The sequence below is a fragment of the Bubalus bubalis genome, chromosome 1 (genome assembly GCF_019923935.1).
Source record: "Bubalus bubalis isolate 160015118507 breed Murrah chromosome 1, NDDB_SH_1, whole genome shotgun sequence".
Taxonomy (NCBI): Eukaryota; Metazoa; Chordata; class Mammalia; order Artiodactyla; family Bovidae; genus Bubalus; species Bubalus bubalis.
In genome coordinates this window covers 43,672,720-43,690,683 of record NC_059157.1, presented here as the reverse complement: position 1 = coordinate 43,690,683, position 17,964 = coordinate 43,672,720, and the positions used below count along the sequence as shown (strand labels likewise).

Sequence of the window (17,964 nt, the reverse complement as noted above, 5' to 3'; positions counted from 1 at the left end):
GGAATGACTCACACTAAACAGGTTTGCCGGCTGGGCTCTGGTTTGGCCGCAGGGCCAGGCCACCCCACCCCTGCCGAGCATGACCACGGCCCCGAGCGGCACATGGGCATCCTGTGGCCCTTGCGCTGGGTGACTTTGGTCCAGAGTGATTCAGACCTTGCCTGTGACACTCCCCACGCCTACCAAGTAATTATGGAGACCAGAGTCACTCTGCCCTGGTCTCACTGAGCAGAGGAGTTTGTCAGAGGAGAGTGGTGGTCGGGTCATCGGGGGCCCTCAGGCCCTGGTGAGCAGGACAGCTCGTTGATGGCTCCTCTGGCTCGGTGACTGTAAAAAGAGAAAGGCCTGTGAGTAGGGAGTCTGTCTCCTAATTGCGGCTGTGGTTTCTGCTCAGCTGACCCCAGTCTCACATCCTTGTCTCTGCGTCCACGCTGCAGTTCCCAGGGGAAAAAAACTGAAACCTCTCGGGTAGGTTTTTGCTGTTTGGTGATTTTGTATGTCCTGTCTCAGTGTGTTACTTTTGGGATTTGCCTGCTTACAATATTTTACCTGACATTGGGAACACTCAATCCCGTTTTCTTTACGTGCCTGTGCATTTGATGTGTGTATCACCGTGTGCTCTGTTTGGTGGGGGATGGAGGGCAAATTTTGAGTCTGTAAATTTGTCTGTAAAATAATAACCGAGGTGAGAGATCAAGGTCATTAATCTCTCTGTGGTATGAATCGAGCATTTCTCACAGTTGCACTTGACCCTCCAGGTCACCTGATTTCCATCTGGTACCAACCCGAGAGGTGGAACTGGACCGACTGGTTGGGGGGCGTCTCTCGCAGAGTTTCTGTTTGTAACTAAGGCATCTCCACCCCCGGCCCCCGCAGGGCTGACGTTTCTTGTGCTTCATCTTCCGGGGAGTACAGCATCCAGGGCACCCTCCCCCACGCCGTGACAACCAAGACTGTCCAGACTTGGCCCTGAGGGGGGGTGTTCCAGCTGAGGGTGTACTTCAGTTGGCTCCGGAAGCAGCCTGACTCTGCAGCGCTAGAACCAGCAGTTTTCTCGAGGAGGTTTTGTTGTTACAGTGATGTGTTTGGCCAGGGGAGACTTAAGGATTCTTTGTAACCCACAATAATGACAGCCATTAGCTTCCAGCTCGTTATTTGCACCAGAGGCAAACCGGCTTAGCTGACACTCAAGGAGGAGAAGCCTGGATGCCCAAAGAGACTTTTCTTTTAATATTTATTTTTATTTTACTTATTTGGCTGTGTTGGGTTTTAGCTGCAGCACGCAGACTCGTAGTTGCAGCATGTGGGGTCTAGTTCCCGGACCAGGGATGGATGGAACCCGGGCCCCTGTGTTGGGGCACCGCGTCTTAGCCTCGGGACCACCAGGGAAGTCCCTGGAAGAGACTAGACCAATCTCATCTTCTCCTGTCTGTGGCTCAGAGGTTAATCAAGGCTTCCGAGGTCCCAAAGCAGTAGGAGTAAAACTGGCGAGAAACAGTTGAGACCCCAGCCTGAGCCTTTAGCGTGTTTTCAGACTCTTGGATCCAAGCCATAGGCACCGTGGTTGGTGGTTCAAAACTATGCTTTGCAGAGAAAGAAATGGACATAATGAATACTCAATAGGAGCAGAAATGACTCTAGGAAGGTACATTTTTCTGTGATAAATGTCTTTTGTTTCCAGAAAGTGTTTGTTTTGCCACAGTTGTTAAGGAACTAGTAAATGGCAACCCACTCCAGTGTTCTTGCCTGGAGAATCCCAGGGAAGGGGGAGCCTGGTGGCTGCCGTCTGTGGGATCACACAGAGTCGGACACGACTGAAGTGACTTAGCAGCAGCAGCAGTATTCATGAGACTGAAACCAAGTGGGTGCTGTTTTGGGGGCTTCAAAGAGCTCCCATACACAGTCCTTTTTTGTGTTTCGGAGCAGAAAGAATGGGGTAAGAGGCAAGGTGGTAGGTAAGAGGTGCTTTATTAGAATAGAAGATGCCCTGAGAACACACTGGCTACAGTTTTACAATCAGAGGAAAAGTGGGGAGGGGAGAACTTCTTTGACTTTCTTGAGTAGAGGTCATGTTTCCACCATCAGCTCCTCCTCTGGGTTGAGCAAGGGAGTCTTCTTGACTCTACATGGTCAAGCAAGGTCCACAAATTACTGCTTTTTTGTGTGTGCAGAGAGCACGTTCTGGGGATCCCTAACTTACTGAGCTCACGGGCAGGATGTGGGTCTCACGTCACCGCTGTTTTGTCGTTGGGGTTATGTCTCGTGCGTCTCTCTCACAGTTCTGTTGCTCAGCAAACCTGCTCTCTTGAGAGATCCTGAACCTACAGGGGTCTCCAGTATTGTTCTACTCACAGCCCCCAAGTGGGATGAATTAATCGCCCACTTTAACCCTTCACTCTGACCCTGTCAAGACTAGTTGCTGAAACAGTGAGCAGCTCCAGTTCAAGGCACCACGAGACCCGTGTGGGGACTTGGAGGCCTGGGTAGGGGGGGCGGTGGGGAGGAGACTGGGCTCACCTTCAAATACAACAGGGACAAGTAGGGTCACAGCCAAGGAGCAGGGTGTGTCTGGGGGGCTGGGGGACCGGATGCTCCCGGGAGGAAGCATCAAGGTCAGGGCATTCTCACTGGACACTTAACAGGGAGGCCCAGGTGATAACATGGGGAGGTGGGGCTGAGGAATCTGATCAGATATCCAGCGTTGGGGGATTTGTGCTAAAGCTGAACCAAAGGTTCAAGGACAGACCCGAGGTCGGGCCTTGAGGACGGAGGGTGGCCTGGCTCGAGCTGGGGGGACCCCGATCGCCAGCACAGCCAGAATCCAGAGTCTGTGCTTGTTTCTGACCTGTAGTCCACAGATGGCCAGCATCTGCGGCTAGTGCTTTCAACTGTTGATTGGCAGCAGGGTGTGGGGGTGCCACTCTCCAGTGTGACATTCCAGAGTTACTCCACTCCGGAGAGTGACTCCCAGGTTTAAAACTGGGGAGATCCCTCCCTCCCTCCCTCGGTTCTTAGGAAGAGAGGAGAAATCCCACCCCCGCGTCTGCTAATGTCTTCTAAAAACCTGTCTTTTTCTTGATTAAACAATGAGCGTGTACTGCTTATATCAGAAAGAAAGATGCCGCCCTGGCCACCTCCTCTACAAGTTGTGTTTTCGGTCCTCTTCTCTACACCCTCACAGCTTGGACCTCCAAACTCGGTCTCCCTGAGCCCTATGGGAAATGGGACCAGTCAGTCAGTTACCCTCATCCCGGCTTGGCTTCCTCAATCGACCATTTACAGAAAGGGCTTAGCTTGGTCACACACTCACGCCACACATCACACAGCAGGGAGAGGGATCCCTCACCCTGGCTTGGCTTCCTCAATTCCCCCGGTTATTTATCACTAACATGACTGCTTTTATCAGGGTGCTTTAAAGATAGCAGAACAGATGACAAGACCCTTGAAAGCACTGAGGAATTTACTGCCTGTGTGACTAGCAAGTCATCACCTGGCGCCGCCGACCCCAGCTCCTCCTCTTCAAGGCGGCCTGGTCGCCGCCTAGCGCGGAGGGACAGAGTGCGTGCTCCGTAGCCTCTCCCGGGCCGAGGTCGGGAGGCGGAGGCGGTGGCTTCCCCAGCGGTTCACATCTATTTCCACAAGACAGGCAGGACTCTGGTTCAACCTAGACAATGAGCCATGCCCGAGTGTGAGCGGAAATCTCCAGTGTGCTGGAAGGACACAGTAATCGATACTTTTTTTCAAGGTTGCTGATAATGTCCATGTCTTATTTCATCCTCAGAGAAGTCCTGAGAGGTGGCTGAGGCCGTGGTTCTCCTCACGGGTTACAGGGGCAGGAAGACTGTAGAGTGCGGGCTGGCCGGCACTGCTGCAGCTCAGTGAAGTGACTGCGGGCGCCTCAGGCAGCGGGTCAAGGTAGGGCGGGAGGGCAGAGGCCGCTTCCCATGGGACCTCACGGGCTCTTTCTGCCGCACCTGCTCTGGTCACTGGTCGCCGCGGAGGTGCCGGGCACGGGCCCAGGGGCTACTAACACCACAGTCAGAAAATCAACAGGGAACTAGGACAAACGCATGAGAGCACAGGATGCCCAGCGGTGACAAGTGTCCTGGAGGTAGCCTCGGGGATGAGACCGCGGGGAGGGCGCTGCTGGGGACACAGGAGCACGCGGGCAGCCGGCTGTGAGCAGGGCCGCAGTTCAGCGGGGTCTCATGGCCCCTCCCGCTGCTCCATCCGGGGCGCAGGGCTGCCTGGCTCCAGGCCGGGAGGTGGTCCCAGCGCTCCAGAGCCCGCCCTCGTGCTCCCGGGGCGAGGCCCCCACGCTGGGCGGGGACCAGGCGGCGGAGAGGGGGGGGGGTTCACCCGCCGACCTCACGGCCCCACGAGCCACCGGGCAGCAGTGCGGTCCCTGCCCCGGGCACGCGCGCCCGGCCGGCGCGCGGGGCTAGCCTGTAGGGAGCTGGTTACCTGCCCGGCCGAGGGGAAGCGAAACTGCGCCCGCGGCCTCTGCCGGGGGATCACTGCGGGCCCGGGGCTCCGCCGGGTGTCTCCGCGGGGCGCGGCGGGGGAACCGAGGCGTAGTCGGGCCGCGTTCCCGGCGAGTGCGGGACCGGCGGCCCTTTCCTGGTCCATCTCGGTCGGAGGAACAGACCTGGGCCGTGAAGGGCGCGTCCCGGGCTGGTTCCCTAGAGGCCAGAGAGCTCCGCCCCACCCCACGCTCGTGGTACGGCCCGCGCCCCCTGCACGCGATGGTACGGCCCGCACCCCTCCGTGCGGTGGTACGGCCCGCGCCCCCGCCCAGCCCGCACCCTTGGTATCGCCCACAGCCGGGCGGCCACGCCCCCGGGCGCGCATGCGCAGCGCCGGGCGCGAGGGTCTTGACACATCGTTGCTCGGGTGGGCGCTGGGCAGGGCCGGGTTCTCCTACTGGTCCTCGTCTCCTCGACGATCTGAGAGCCCCAGCCCCGCGCTGAGGATCCCCGCGCCCACCAGGTGCGGCCAGCGGTGCTTGACGGCCAGGCCTGGACTGTGGGGGCGGGATCCGGCTCGCCCGTCCTCAGGTGAGCGCGCAGGGGGTCAGGTTGTCCTGTCCGCAGGTGGGCCGGGCAGTGGTCAGGTCACTCCGTCCTCGGGTGAGCCGCGCGGGGGTCTAATCGCCCCTTACGCAGATGGGCCGGCAAGGATCGGGTCGCTCTGTCCGCAGGTGAGCATGCAGAGGGACAGTCGTCCTGTCCGCAGGTGGGCCGGGCAGTGGTCAGGTCGCTCCGGCATCAGGTGAGCCGCGCGGGCCGCGGTGGGAGGGGTGCAGTCCGCGGGCGGTCCGAGAGGACACTGGCAGGCCGGCCCAGACCAGGTCGTGCTGGCTGTAGGACTTGTTTATATTTTTTGAATTATGTTCATTGAGAGTGTTTTTTTACTTACTTTTTGAATGTCAAAAATTAAGTGTATTCTGTGTTAAATATTGACGTAAAATGGGTTGTACCACTTTAAAACTTGGAGAATACCTCTTTCACACTGCAGATTAAAGGGATGCAATTTTGTGGGGGGAATAGGGAATAGGAGCTTTTTTAGGAGATGAAAAGAACTGAAAAGTAAAAGAGGAGAGATCCACAAGGTGAGATGGAAATTGACCAGTTTTTTAACGACTTGGCTGGTTCTCTCCAAGCCATCAGTTGCTGCCACATCTCATCTTTAACTCAGTGGGATCTTCCTGCACGTCTTCACACGAGCTCTGCTCTGCATCCTCAAATCAGTGATATTCTTTTTTTTTTTTTTTGAAGTATGATTGCTTTACCATGTTGAGCATGTCTTTAAATTTTGGGAGAAAAAAATGTTTAAAAGCTGCTGAAGTATAATTCTCAAAATACAGAGGCATAATTCCTGAGCAAACAGGGAGCACAGATCAGGTTGGACTAACTCGCTGAGGAAAGACTGTCAGAGAGGACAGAACCAACTCCGGGTTGGCGGTTGGGGCAGGGGATAGTCCAGGAATGCCACACCTCATCGGTGCCTCTGGCTGACCTCACAGAGCAGTCCCTGCTAAACAGACCTGCTGTGTGCCCTGGAAGGTCAGGTGACCTTCAGGGGCCTGCAAGCGATCCAGGGTGCCTTAAGAAAGCCTGCTTTTCCCTCTTTCTGACATATTTCCAAGTTTTGGATCAGTGTAGCCTCCAGTGAACGACGGGAGCTCACACCTGCTCTGGTGGCAAGACCCCGGTCCCCGGGACGGGGCAGCGGAAACCCTTCTCTTCAGTTTCCTAAGACGCCTGGTCCAGTGCAGGGAAGCGGCCGAAACCACCGAATCTTGTGAAAGAGACGAAGTTTGTACATAGATTGATTTCCCGAAGAAAATGGAGGCCTGTGGTGCAGAGGCGGGCTTTCCAGCCCCGGAGCCCCTTCCCCTCGGCTGTGGGGCCTTGGCTGCCCAGAAGCAGGGGCTGCAGTGGGGTGACTCCAGAGCCCCCCAGGATTGAAAGAGCAGGGGGTCCGTGCTCCTGGGTGTGGCTGTGCAGGGGGAAGCAACAGTGACCTCGAGCTGGGGCCTGAGGTAAGGCCAGCCTGCTGCCACGGGACCAGCTGGCCCCGGGTGCCCTTGACTAGAAGGTGAGGGGTGGGGTGGGGTGGGGGGCAGGCGCTGAGCCGCTGGAGCTCTGCCCGCCACCCTCTGGTCTGTGCTGCCTTCCTGAGCAGGGCCCGGCTGTACCCTGGGGTGCTGCTTGCCAAGGGGCAGCAGTGCCACCTCAGGGTTCTGGGGGCTGTCTGGCCGCTGACTAGGTTCCTGCAGACCACCTCCAACCCAAGGCCTGGACTTGCCCCTCATGGCTCAGATGGGTCAGCTCTCCTGTGTATCCCTGAGGCCCAGGGTGACAGGTTGGACCTGCCCAACCTGCCCAGAAACTCTGAGCAGGCAGCTCTGCAGGAGGGTGTGTTCAGGGAGGGCTTGAGCACAGGGTGGGGCAGGTATACTGGGATCGAGTCCTGGGGGTGGAGTCCTGGGGGTGGAGTACTGGGGTCAGGTCCTGGGGGTGGAGTATGGGGGTCAGCTCCCAGGGGTTGAGTCCTGGGGTCGAGTCCTGGGGGTGACGTACTGGGGTTGGGTCCCAGGGGTGGAGTACTAGGGGTCAGGTACTGGAGTGGAGTACTGGGGTCAGGTACTGGGGGTAGAGTACTAAGGCAAGGTACTAAGGCTGGGTACTAGGGGTGGAGTACTGGAGTTGAGTACTGGGAGTAGAGTACTGGGGTCAGGTACTGGGGGTGGGTCCTGGGGTTGGGTACTGGGGTAGAGTACCGGGGTAGAGTACTGGGAGTGGAGTACTGGGGTCAGGTACTGGGGGTGGGTCCTGGGGTTGGGTACTGGGGTAGAGTACTGGGGTAGAGTACTGGGAGTGGAGTACTGGGGTCAGGTACTGGGGGTGGAGTACTGGGACCAGGTCCTGGGGTGAAGTACTGGGGTTGAGTACTGGGGGTCAGGTACTTGGGTGGAGTACTGGGGGTAGGGTACTGGGATCAGGTACTGGGGGTGGAGTACTGAGGCCATGTACTGGGGTTGGGTCCTGGGGATGGAGTACTGGGGTTGAGTACTGAGAGTAGAGTACTGGGGTCAGGTACTGGGGCTGGAGTACTGGGACCGGGTCCTGGGGTCGGGTCCTGGGGTGAAGTACTGGGGGTCGGATACTTGGGTAGAGTACTGGAGGTGGAGTACTGGGGTCAGGTACTGGGGGTGGAGTACTGAGGCAAGGTACTGGGGGTGGGTCCTGGGGTTGGGTACTGGGGGTGGAATACTGGGGTCAGGTACTGGGGGTGGAGTACTGGGACTGGGTCTTGGGGTTGGGTCCTGGAAGTGAAGTACTGGGGTTGAGTACTGGGGGTTGGGTACTTGGGTGGAGTACTGGGGGTCAGGTACTGGGGTTGGGTACTGGGGGTGGACCCCTGAGGTCAGGTGCTGGAGTGGGGTACTGGGGGTCGGGTACTGGGGGTGGAGTCCTGGGGTCGGGTCCCAGGTCTGCAGAGGGAGTTGCGTCCGTGTCTCTGATGGGTCCCACCTCGGCTCTGTCTGGCCTGGGAGCTTTAGTGTCTGCCTTGACAGCAGCACAGATCCTGGAAGGCGTGAGGACCCGGAACCAGGCTGAGGTTGCCTGTCAGTGACTCTGGAGGCCAGTGGTTTTCCTGGTTCCTGGGTGCTGGGAGCCGCCCTCCCCTCTGCCCTGGCTTCTCCTGTGTCCTCAGAGGTGGGTGGTCGACTCTGCTGCGGCCTCGCGTCTCCACTTCCCACCCTCCCAGGCCCTCTGCCTGGCCCCTCAGGACTGCACGTCTCTGTGTGCCGCCTGGTGGGCAGCAGGGAGGTCAGAGGCGGGGACGTGGCGTGGGGGGTGCTGGTTTGTTCCGGGCTTTCTCTCCAGGATGACTGGGTTTGGTTTGGTTTTTAACTTGGCTCACAGTTAAAACCACCTGCAGCATACAGGAGACGTTCACACACTTTCAGTTGCGTTCACTTGGTTAGGAAAAGGAAGCCACTAAACCACCGCGTCTCAGAGTCTCAGGGCCCTAGAGCTGGGGGCACCGGGCATGTTCAGTGGTTCTGCACCTGTTTAGGGCACCTGGGCATGTCAGACATGCCCGCAGCTGGCCCTTCAGGGCAGTGAGGGCAGGCCCTGGGCAGGTGCCCGGGGCGCCCTGCGTGATTGAAAGGAACAGGTGAGCCCGCGGGCGGTCTGAGCCCCCGGCCCAGCTCTGAGGGCCTGGACGTGGCTGTCAGAGGTCTGTGGAGCGGCCTGGGCTCACCTGGCTCCTGGGAATCCACGGTCCCGTGAGCCGGGCAGACCCCCAGCCAGCAGCTCCGCGTCGGCTCCTGCCCTCCTCTCCGCCAACCTCCGTCCTGCAGTCAGACTCCGGCTCCTGGGTTCCCTCTCCTAAACTGTGGAGTCGGGGTCAGAACCTACCGCCCTGTTCCTGGTTCTTTAGTCCCGGGGCCCCAGGGTCCGCCAGCCTTGGAGAAGAGGCCTCTGTACAGGCCACTCCCCTGGAGAGCTTGAGTTGTTTAGTCAGAGCTTTTCAAGGTCATGGGGGAAGGGGAACCCCCATTTCAAGACAGAGCTCCATGAAATGAGGTGCTGGCTCGGAGCGCAGTGCCAGGGGGACGTGTGAAGGGAGGGGGCGGACAGGATGAAGGCTCGGGAGGGGCTGCCTTTCAGCAGAGCTCAGGGTCACACGGCCCCTGCGTGGGGCCCGGCTCTGGATGGTGAGGCTTCCTTCCATCTGCCTAGCCCACTCCTGTCGGAGCTGGTCCTCACCCTGTTTGGCTGGAAGCTGACCACTGCGGGACCAGATGGCTCCGGGCTCTGTTCTGAGAGGGTCAGACAGGTGTGGCCACGGAGGACGACAAAGCCCGTGGTGCTCACAGGGCCTGGAGGCGGGGCCCAGGGCTCAGAGGACAGAGGGCAGGACAGAGCGGGATGGAGGCCACGGCCTGTCCTGGGGTTTGTTGGGAAAAGCAAGCAGGGTGGGGTGAACCCGAGACTGGCCTGTTCTAGTGATTTCTCTGGGCTTTGGGCGACAGGGGTGTTCTGAGCTGCCAGGCACCCGGCCGGGGTGATCCAGGCAGAGGAGTGTCCTCTCCTGGGGGCAGGGCAGGTGGTGGAGGCTGGGTCTGGCCAGGGGGGTTGGCACAGGTCATGGGTGGCTCCTGGTGGGCCCTTGGCTAGTGGGGTAGTGTCTGGGGAGTCCAGATGTCAGAACATCACAGTAGACAGAAATATAGATATATACACACACACACAGATGTGTACACACATAGATGTACACACAGGTGTACACAGACAGATACATGCAAACATAGATGTACACAGAGATACACACAAATGTGTATACACATAGATGTATACACACACACACAGATACACTTATGCACAGAGATCAGAGAGATACATGCACACACAGATACACGCAAACATAGATGTACACAGAGATACACACAGATGTGTACACACATAGATGTGCACACACACACAGAGATACACTTATGCACAGAGATCAGAGAGATACATGCACACACAGATGTACACACATAGATACACATACAGATGTACATACAGAGAGATACATGCACACACAGATGTACACACACAGAGAGATACACACACACAGATTTGTACACACATACACATGTGCACAGGGATCAGAGATACACACACAGATGTACACACATAGATACACATACAGATTACACACAGAGATACACGCACACACAGATGTACACACACAGATACACGCATAGACGTGCACACACAGATGAGTCGGGCCCGTGTCTTTCCCTGCCCCATCCACACCCCCTCCGTCTGTCACGTCACTGTCTCTCGTGCATCTGTCCCTCCAGTGGAAGCTTTCTTGCTATGTGTGTGTCACCCAGACGCAGGAGCACAAGGTGGGGGCTTGTTGCCTGTGCTGTGACCGTCTCCCTGGCGCGGGCGCGGCCTGCATGCCGCTCTGTCCGGCCAGCAGAAGGTCAGGCTCTGTTCTTCCCCAGGGTGAGGACGGGCGCATGAGGGTCTGGGGGCCACAGCCCTGGTGTAGCGTGTGGACCCCGGCCTGGCTGAGACGACGCGGGCAGCATGAGCCTCCTGGGTGCTGGTGCCCTTGACCTGGACTACACCTCTGGGCAGGTCCGCGGGGCACTGGCGGCCGCCGGCTGTGCCTTCTACCTGGGCGTCTTCGTGGTCTGCCACCGGCTGTCCTCCTCCCTGAACGCCACCTACCGCTCGCTGGCAGCCCGCGAGCAGGTCTTCTGGAACCTGGCGGCCACACGCGCGGTCTTCGGCATCCAGGGCACCGCGGCGGGGCTGTGGGCGCTGCTGCTGGACCCCGTGCTCCAGGCCGACAAGGCGCTCGGCCAGCAGGACTGGTGCTGGTTCCACATCACCACGGCGACCGGCTTCTTCTTCTTCGAGAACCTCGCCCTTCATGTGTCCAATGCGCTCTTCCACACCTTCGACGGCTTCCTGGCTGTGCACCACCTCTTTGCTTTCCTGGGGTTTCTCGGCTCTGCGGTCAACCTCCAAGCCGGCCACTACCTGCCCATGGTCACGCTGCTCCTGGAGATGAGCACGCCCTTCACCTGCATCTCCTGGATGCTGCTGAAGGTAGGCCCCCACACCTGCTCAGTCTGTTCCTCCATAGCCTCTGCACCCAGCTGCAGTCCCTTCACCCCTGACGCCCCTGCTGCTGGCCCCTTGTGGCCTGTGCTGTCCCCAGGCTGGGTTAGAGCTTAAAGGCAGTAGGAAGCTCATTCTGATCGAATTGCATTTTAATAATTTTCAGCAGACTTCCAGCCCATGGCAAAAGAAGATGTGCTGGATGTCGCGTCTGCCGTGGTGGACAGGGCTTTTGGTAGATGCTCACTTGGTTCCTGTGTCACGTCTTCATGGTGGCGCTGTGGCTCGGTAGTTGCGGCTCGCGGGTTTAGTTGCAGACGCCCCCTGGCAAGTGGGATCAAACCCGTGTCCCCTGCCTTGGAAAGTGCATTCTTAACCTGGACCACCAGGGACGTCTCAGCAGACAGTGTTTGTAAGCCCTTGAAAACGTGCTTTTTCTATGTGTCTGTATACATCTCTTGAAGGTTTTATTTCACGTTGCATTATTTTACACACATCTTCGTGGCCAGCACAGCATTGTCAGCCATAGGACACGTGTGCAGCAGGTTTCTGGAGCTTACTCGTCCCGTTTGATTTGAAACCTGCTGCCTGTTGCTGGGTACCTCCCCGCTGCCTCCCTGCCGCCCCCGGCAGCCACCCTCCACAGTTGACTTAGGGCTGCCGGACGCCTCGTCCACGTGCACTTGTGCCGTCTTTCCTGTCCTGGTTTGTGTCACTGGGTGAACGTCCTCCGGGTCCAGCCGTGCTGTCGCATGCTGAAGAGCTCCCTCCTTTTCTCGGGCTGGAGGTCTTCCCACTACGAGTGTGAGTGCATTCTCCTCGCCCGCCGTCCGTCAGGGAGCGCTCGGGGGTGCTTCGGCCTCAGTCACTGTGACTCACGCTGCGGTGAACACAGGGGCACTAAGGCCCTTCCAGATCCTGGTTTCGGTTCCTTTACTGGGCCCTAAGGCAGTTCCGGTTTTAGAAACGAACCCCCCGCGCTGTTCCCCGCAGTGGCTGCACATTCTGTATTCCCACCAGCAGCGCCGAGTTTGAGGTTCTCCACGTCCTCCGCAGTGTATGCTTTCTTTGTTTCTTGGCTGTTGGCTCATTGCCTTCGGTCTTGTTTTTCCCTGATGACTGGTAACGGGGAGCATGTTTTCATTTCACCTGCCTGTTGGCCATTGGTGTGTCATCTTTGGAAAACCGTTCAAGTCCTTGGCCCACGTTTCAATCAGAGTCTTTGTTATTTTTTACTGTTGAGTTGTAGTCCTGTTTTAAAAAACAATTTTATGTATTTATCTATTTATTTTTGGCTGTGCTGGGTCTTCGTTGCTGCTCATTGACTTTCCTCTCGTTGCATAGAACAGGGTCTTCCCTGCAGTTGCGGCGGCAGGCTTCTCTTGCTTTGGCTCGTGGGCCCCGGGGCTCGTGGGCTCAGGAGCTGCGACTCCTGGGCTCCAGAGTGTAGGCTCAGTAGGTGTTGCTCAAGGGCATAATTTCTGTGCAGCACGTGGGGTCTTCCTGAATCAGGGGTCAAGCCTGTGTCTCCTGCAGTGGCAGGCGGCATTCTTTACCACTGAGCCACCAGGGAATCCCTGGAGTTCCTATGTTCAAGATTAATCTCTTACTAGACATATGGTTGGCAAATATTTTCTCCCACTTTGTAGGTTGCCTTTTCACTCTGTTGTTTCCTTTGCTTTGAAGACACTTTTTAGTTTGCCGTCCCAGTTGTTTATGTTTCCGTTGTCTTTGTTTTTTGGTGTAATGTTTGTCAGAAGATGTGGTGTCTCCAGCCTTGTTCTTTTCTTTGAAGGTTGATTTGGGTATTTGGGGTCTTCTGTGGTTTTGTGTGAACTTTAGATTTTTATTGTTGTTACAAATGCCATTGGAGTTTTGGCAGGGGTTACACTGTACACCTCCCATGTGGCTCAGATGGTAAAGAATCTGCCTGCCGTGCGGGAGATCTGAGTGCGACCCCTGGGTCGGGAAGATCCCCTGAAGAAGGGAAAGGTAACCCACTCCAATATTCTTGCCTGGAGAGTCCCATGGACAGAGGAGCCTAGTGGGCTACAGTCCAGGGGCTTGCAAAGAGTCGGACTCGACTGAGGACCTGACGCACCTTACACTGAACCTGTAGGTGACTGGGGACCTCCATGGTGAGTTTCCAGTTCAGTTTTGTGTTCTTCAGCTCCTTGGTTTCCGTTGGGACTTTGTTTACATTTCATCTGTTCACTAATGTTCCATTTTTATAAACCGTGTGTTTCTCTTGGCCGCACGGGGTCTTTGCTGCAGCACACAGGCCCTCTCTGGTTGCCATATCAGGCTTCTTGTCACCATGGCTTCTCCTGTTGCAGACCATGAGCTCCAGGGCACTCAGGCTCAGGAGCTGTGGCACGTGGCTTCACTGCTCTGCATGTGGGGTCCTGGACCGGGGATCAAGCCCTGTCCCTGCATTGGCAGGTGGATTTGCAGCGCCTGCGCCACCGGGGAAGCCCAGTGTCCCACTCTGTCCCTGTGTCCTCCTGCCCCCGGGGAACATCCTATGCCAGTCCCAGGGACTCCCCTCAGCAGGGCTGGGGATGGGTCCTGCCCCTCTGTGTGGAGCGAAAGGTTATGCCTCATCTTCGGGCCTCTGTTGGAGTCTGTGCATTAGACGGAGCTGACCTCGTCCCAGCTCGCAACCAATTGACCCAGCCCGGGCCCTGGGGCTTCTTGTCCCTCTTCCCAGCTCGCAACCAATCGACCCAGCCCGGGCCCTGGGGCTTCTTGTCAGCATCCTCCTGGGGGAGGGCGGAGGCTGTGGCTTTTGTCTGATCACAAGTTGGGGTGCTGGATGCCCCAGCCCCTCCCTCTTCGGCGTGAAGCAGGGAGCTGGGGTATCCTCCTGACCCCAGGGTGCTGTGGGACATGGACCGTCCTGTCGCTCCTGGGGGCCTGTCCTGGCGGCAGGGCCCTTTCCGTGGGTCCCTGATTCCTCACGACGGAGTTTGCCTGTGGCCTGCAGCTCACACAGGCCTCCCCCAGCGCCCTTCACACATCAGGCACTGGGGAGGGGGTCTTTGGCAGCTCCTCCCAAGGTGGGGCGGCCCCCCTCCTCAGGAAGCAGACAGACCTCAGCTGTGGGGGGAATCCCAGAGGGAGGCACTTTGGGGTCTTTTCCCTCTGAAGTGTTTGTATGCCATTCACTTAGGATGGAAATGAAAAAGGGGGGTCCGGGGATGGGACCCCATTCTTGCAGCCTTGCTGTGTTCACCACGTGGCCAGCGGCCCCACAGCAAAGCTGTCCCCTCAGCTAGGAAAGCTCAGAGCCAGCGTGTCCAGGTAGACTAGTTCTTCTAGTTCAGGTCCTGTTGAGCCTTGGGAGTAAATGCCGCTCTAAGCCTTTCATAACGCTGCCGAGTTCTTGCTTCGTAGGGCTTCGGGGTCCAGGCACTCTCGCCGTGGACTCTGGTGTGATGAGATGCGGGCGGGTGTCAGGACCGGACTTCACCACCACTGTGATGTAGTTTACACCCCAGATGGGCTCACGCTTCTGTTTCCTCCTTCAGTTTGGTTCTGAAATGCTGTTTAGAAATAATAATAAATGAATTACACACTCATACATCTAAGCTGGTTCATCCACAGAGACACTAATCCAGGTGTAGATGAATTGATATTAAAAAAAAACAATGAATTTATGTATAAATATATGCCAGGCACACTACTTGCTGGGACCCAAGCTAGACAAAGGAACCTTGCATGGTTAAGTTTCAGATTGTTACTGACCCAGCTTTTCTCAGAGCATTTGGTGATGATGAATGCAAAAATTTTAGTGCCCGAGTAAGAGCAAAAATGCTCAGTTCTCAAGCTTGGAGTTTTCTGAACTTAATGCAATTATTGTAGGAGTAAAAGTTCGTGCTTCTGGTGTAGATGTTAGTGATTTAAAATGACTGCTTTCAGCACGTGGGGAAACCATGGAAAAGAGGACATTTAGTGAACTTTGGAGGAGACCGTTCAGTGGATGGAAGATGGCTTGCTGGCCTCTTGGGTGGAAAGGATGAGCAGTGGCCCCCCGTCCCCCAAGCATCCACAACTCACTCTGCACTTGGTGTGTGCAGCCCAGGGCACGCTTAGCTCACGTCCCCACTCTACAGTTTGTACATTTAACGTCCTTGGGCCAAGGCAAAGGCTAAATCTTTCTCATGTAAGGAATCTCTCATTGAAAGCCTCAAACCTTACATGTTTTGGTGTTTGAGAAGCACTCTTTTCTGTCTGATCGTACAGTTTAAGGAGTTTTACTTGTGTGAGTCATGATTCTGACTGACATCAAGTGGAGAATGCCTGCCCCCTGCACTGGGTATAAAACTGTTTCTATAGAACTGTGTTGTTTCCCTAGTATTCTGTGGTTTTCTTTTTCTTTGAAATATTGACATTTAATCCATTTGGAAAAAAAAGTATTTTTAAGTAAGGTGGGAAGTGAGATCCCACTGGATTTCCCAGGAAGCGAGCAAGCATCCTGATGTAATTACATCATCCATCCTTTCTCTGGGGAGTCAAAATGCTGCCCAGTATCAGCTCTCTGTATATTTTACTTACTTCTCATTTTGTGTTGTTTATTTCTTGCACTGCAATCACCTTATTTCTGAAGCGTCCCCACATTTCATCCTTTACTGAGGCACCTTCAGCCCTCCTGGTGCATTTACTGCATGGGTGGCATTATTTAGAGTTATTTTAAAGCGATAAAATATGGAGGGAGGTATTCTCTTATTTAGACTAAATCTGGATGGATTCTAGGAGGGAAGAATGTAATATCTTTTGAGTGTTTTCCATCTGAGAACATACGTGCCCCAATTCATCCAAGACTTTTTCTGAAGACCTGTTAGGGATCCTGGGCTCCCTGCTCACTGCTGTTTCACTCTGCCTCATCCTTCTGCTTTTCTTCACACTCATTTCTTGGTCTAGGCTTGGTAGAAGCTAATGTAAATAGAGTTTTTAATATTTAAAACTGCCGGAATAAATAGGGTGTTTCTCTGGGTATTATCTGCAGATGATTTAAACATCCCTGGTAGTAGAAGAGGACATGGTCATGTCTGGCCTAGAAACAGCAGGCAACTCAAATTTTCTGTGAAGTTATTTTTGGAAGTTCACAGTACTTCAGACAAGGAAGAAACTCCTGTTTTCCCACTGTTTTAAGTTGGCCCTGGGTCACGGGTCCCGTTGCTTCTCGTCTTTCTGTGTCAGAGCTGTGTGAACACCTTCTGCAGCTCCGAGAGGTTAGGGTCTTCCTCTGTTACAGTGTGGTCCCTCCAGAGGTCAGTGTCCATGTCCCTTCAGGACTTGGCAGGTGCAGCTGCAGCAAAGCCACCCTGTTCCCAGGGTCACCGGGCAGCTGCCTGGCCCGTGGCAGCACCTCCCTGGGCCCTTCTCCTCCTGCATGTTCCAGACGGGCCCTCCCCTGGGAGGGGGCCCAGGACAAGCCCCAGCCCCAGTGTGGCCCAGAGCGGCGAGGAGAGGCCGGGGTGCACAAGCTTGTGGGTCTGAGGTGTGCGGGCCGTCCTGGTGCAGCGAGATCCCCACCACAAGCCAGGAAGGCTTATCTCTGTGTGCCCGGTCTGCTGTGCAGAGTCTTCAGGTTCCCTGTTGGGTTTTGGCTACAGCTAGTTTTTCTGTGAATTTAGAATAATTTTAGGGCATGTTCACTTGGGCTTGTGTCCTTGGGCTACTGGGGTGACAGTTCCAGAAGACAAACGGGGTCACATCTCATCCCGGGGCCTGGGGAGGTTGGTCACAGGTGATGGATGGGTCTCCCAGCGTCACCTAGTCACTGGCTGTGTGCAGTGTGTGCAGGACCCTGGGGGTGAGGGGGGCAGTCCCAGAGAGGGAGGCACCGGTCGGCTGGGGGCGGGGCGGGGGCGGCTGTGGGCGGGGCAGGGGGCGGCTGTGGGCGGGGCGGGCGGCAGGAGGCCCGCGGCCCCGCCCCTGACCGCACTCTGCCCCCGACAGGCCGGCTGCGCGAACTCGAGGCTCTGGAGGCTAAACCAGTGGGCCATGGTGCACCTGTTCCACTGCCGCATGGTGCTCACCTACCACATGTGGTGGGTCTGCCTGGGCCACTGGGCCGGCCTGGCCCACAGCCTCTTCCCGCCGCACCTGGCACTCTTCGTGGTTGGCCTGGCCCTCCTCACGCTGCTCATCAACCCCTACTGGACCCGCAAGAAGACGCAGCAGCTGCTCAACCCCGTGGACTGGAACTTCGCGCCTGGCACCCCCAACGGGCCAGCACAGCCCAAGAAGGCCAGGTAGCAGCCTCGACCCCCAGCCCGCGGCCTGCGGCCGCCCCCCAACACCAACTCCAGGCGTGCATGCCCGCCGCGTGGCGCTGGATGGCCCAGAGAGCACGTGCCCAGGGACAGCATCCCGCCCGGCCTGTGCGCGGTCTCCCCAAGAGGGCCGTGGGGCAGCCCCCGAGGCGTCCCTGCGACCTGCTCACGGCCCTGCTCGCGTGGGCAGGAGAGAAGGGCCCCAGGTCGTTACCCCAACACCCGCCGAGGGGGCGTCTCCCCGGCGAAGCTTATCCAAGCGAGAATTTTGCTTCCCCTTTGTGAGGCTCTGCTGACACTGGAGGGAGATGCGAGTAATCACTTGTCTGGATGTGAGAGCTGCTTTTAACCAGGTGTGCAGCCAGCCCGTTACTCCTAATCGCTGTGGGTTTCGAGTCAGGGAGCCGTCGGGGGGACCCGCCTCGCGGTGCTGGGCTGCAGGCCGCCACCCTCACGTGTTGGCCCCACAGTTTGACTGACAGTGCTGACATCTTTTTCTTGCCACGAATGTGCAATTAAAATGAAAAGCTTGTATCTGT

General features: G+C 56.8%; 1 protein-coding gene across 8 annotated transcripts in view; it reads left to right on the top strand.

The window, feature by feature from the left end:
- Positions 1-17,964, top strand: part of CLN8 (CLN8 transmembrane ER and ERGIC protein) — a 58,031-nt gene extending 40,067 nt beyond the window's left edge. Inside the window, exons 1-5 of one of the 8 annotated variants that reach the window (XM_025281003.3) lie at positions 4,782-5,057; positions 5,201-5,271; positions 6,149-6,544; positions 10,520-11,132; positions 17,109-17,964. In XM_025281003.3, coding sequence (XP_025136788.1) covers positions 10,605-11,132; positions 17,109-17,408 — 828 coding nt within the window. In that variant the 5' untranslated portion in view covers positions 4,782-5,057; positions 5,201-5,271; positions 6,149-6,544; positions 10,520-10,604 and the 3' untranslated portion in view covers positions 17,409-17,964. Of the gene's footprint in view, positions 1-445; positions 469-3,657; positions 4,112-4,781; positions 5,058-5,077; positions 5,272-6,148; positions 6,545-7,888; positions 8,226-10,519; positions 11,133-17,108 lie in introns of those variants that run through there. The other 7 variants (XM_025280999.3, XM_044939106.2, XM_044939104.2 and 4 more) reach the window with 7 other exon arrangements.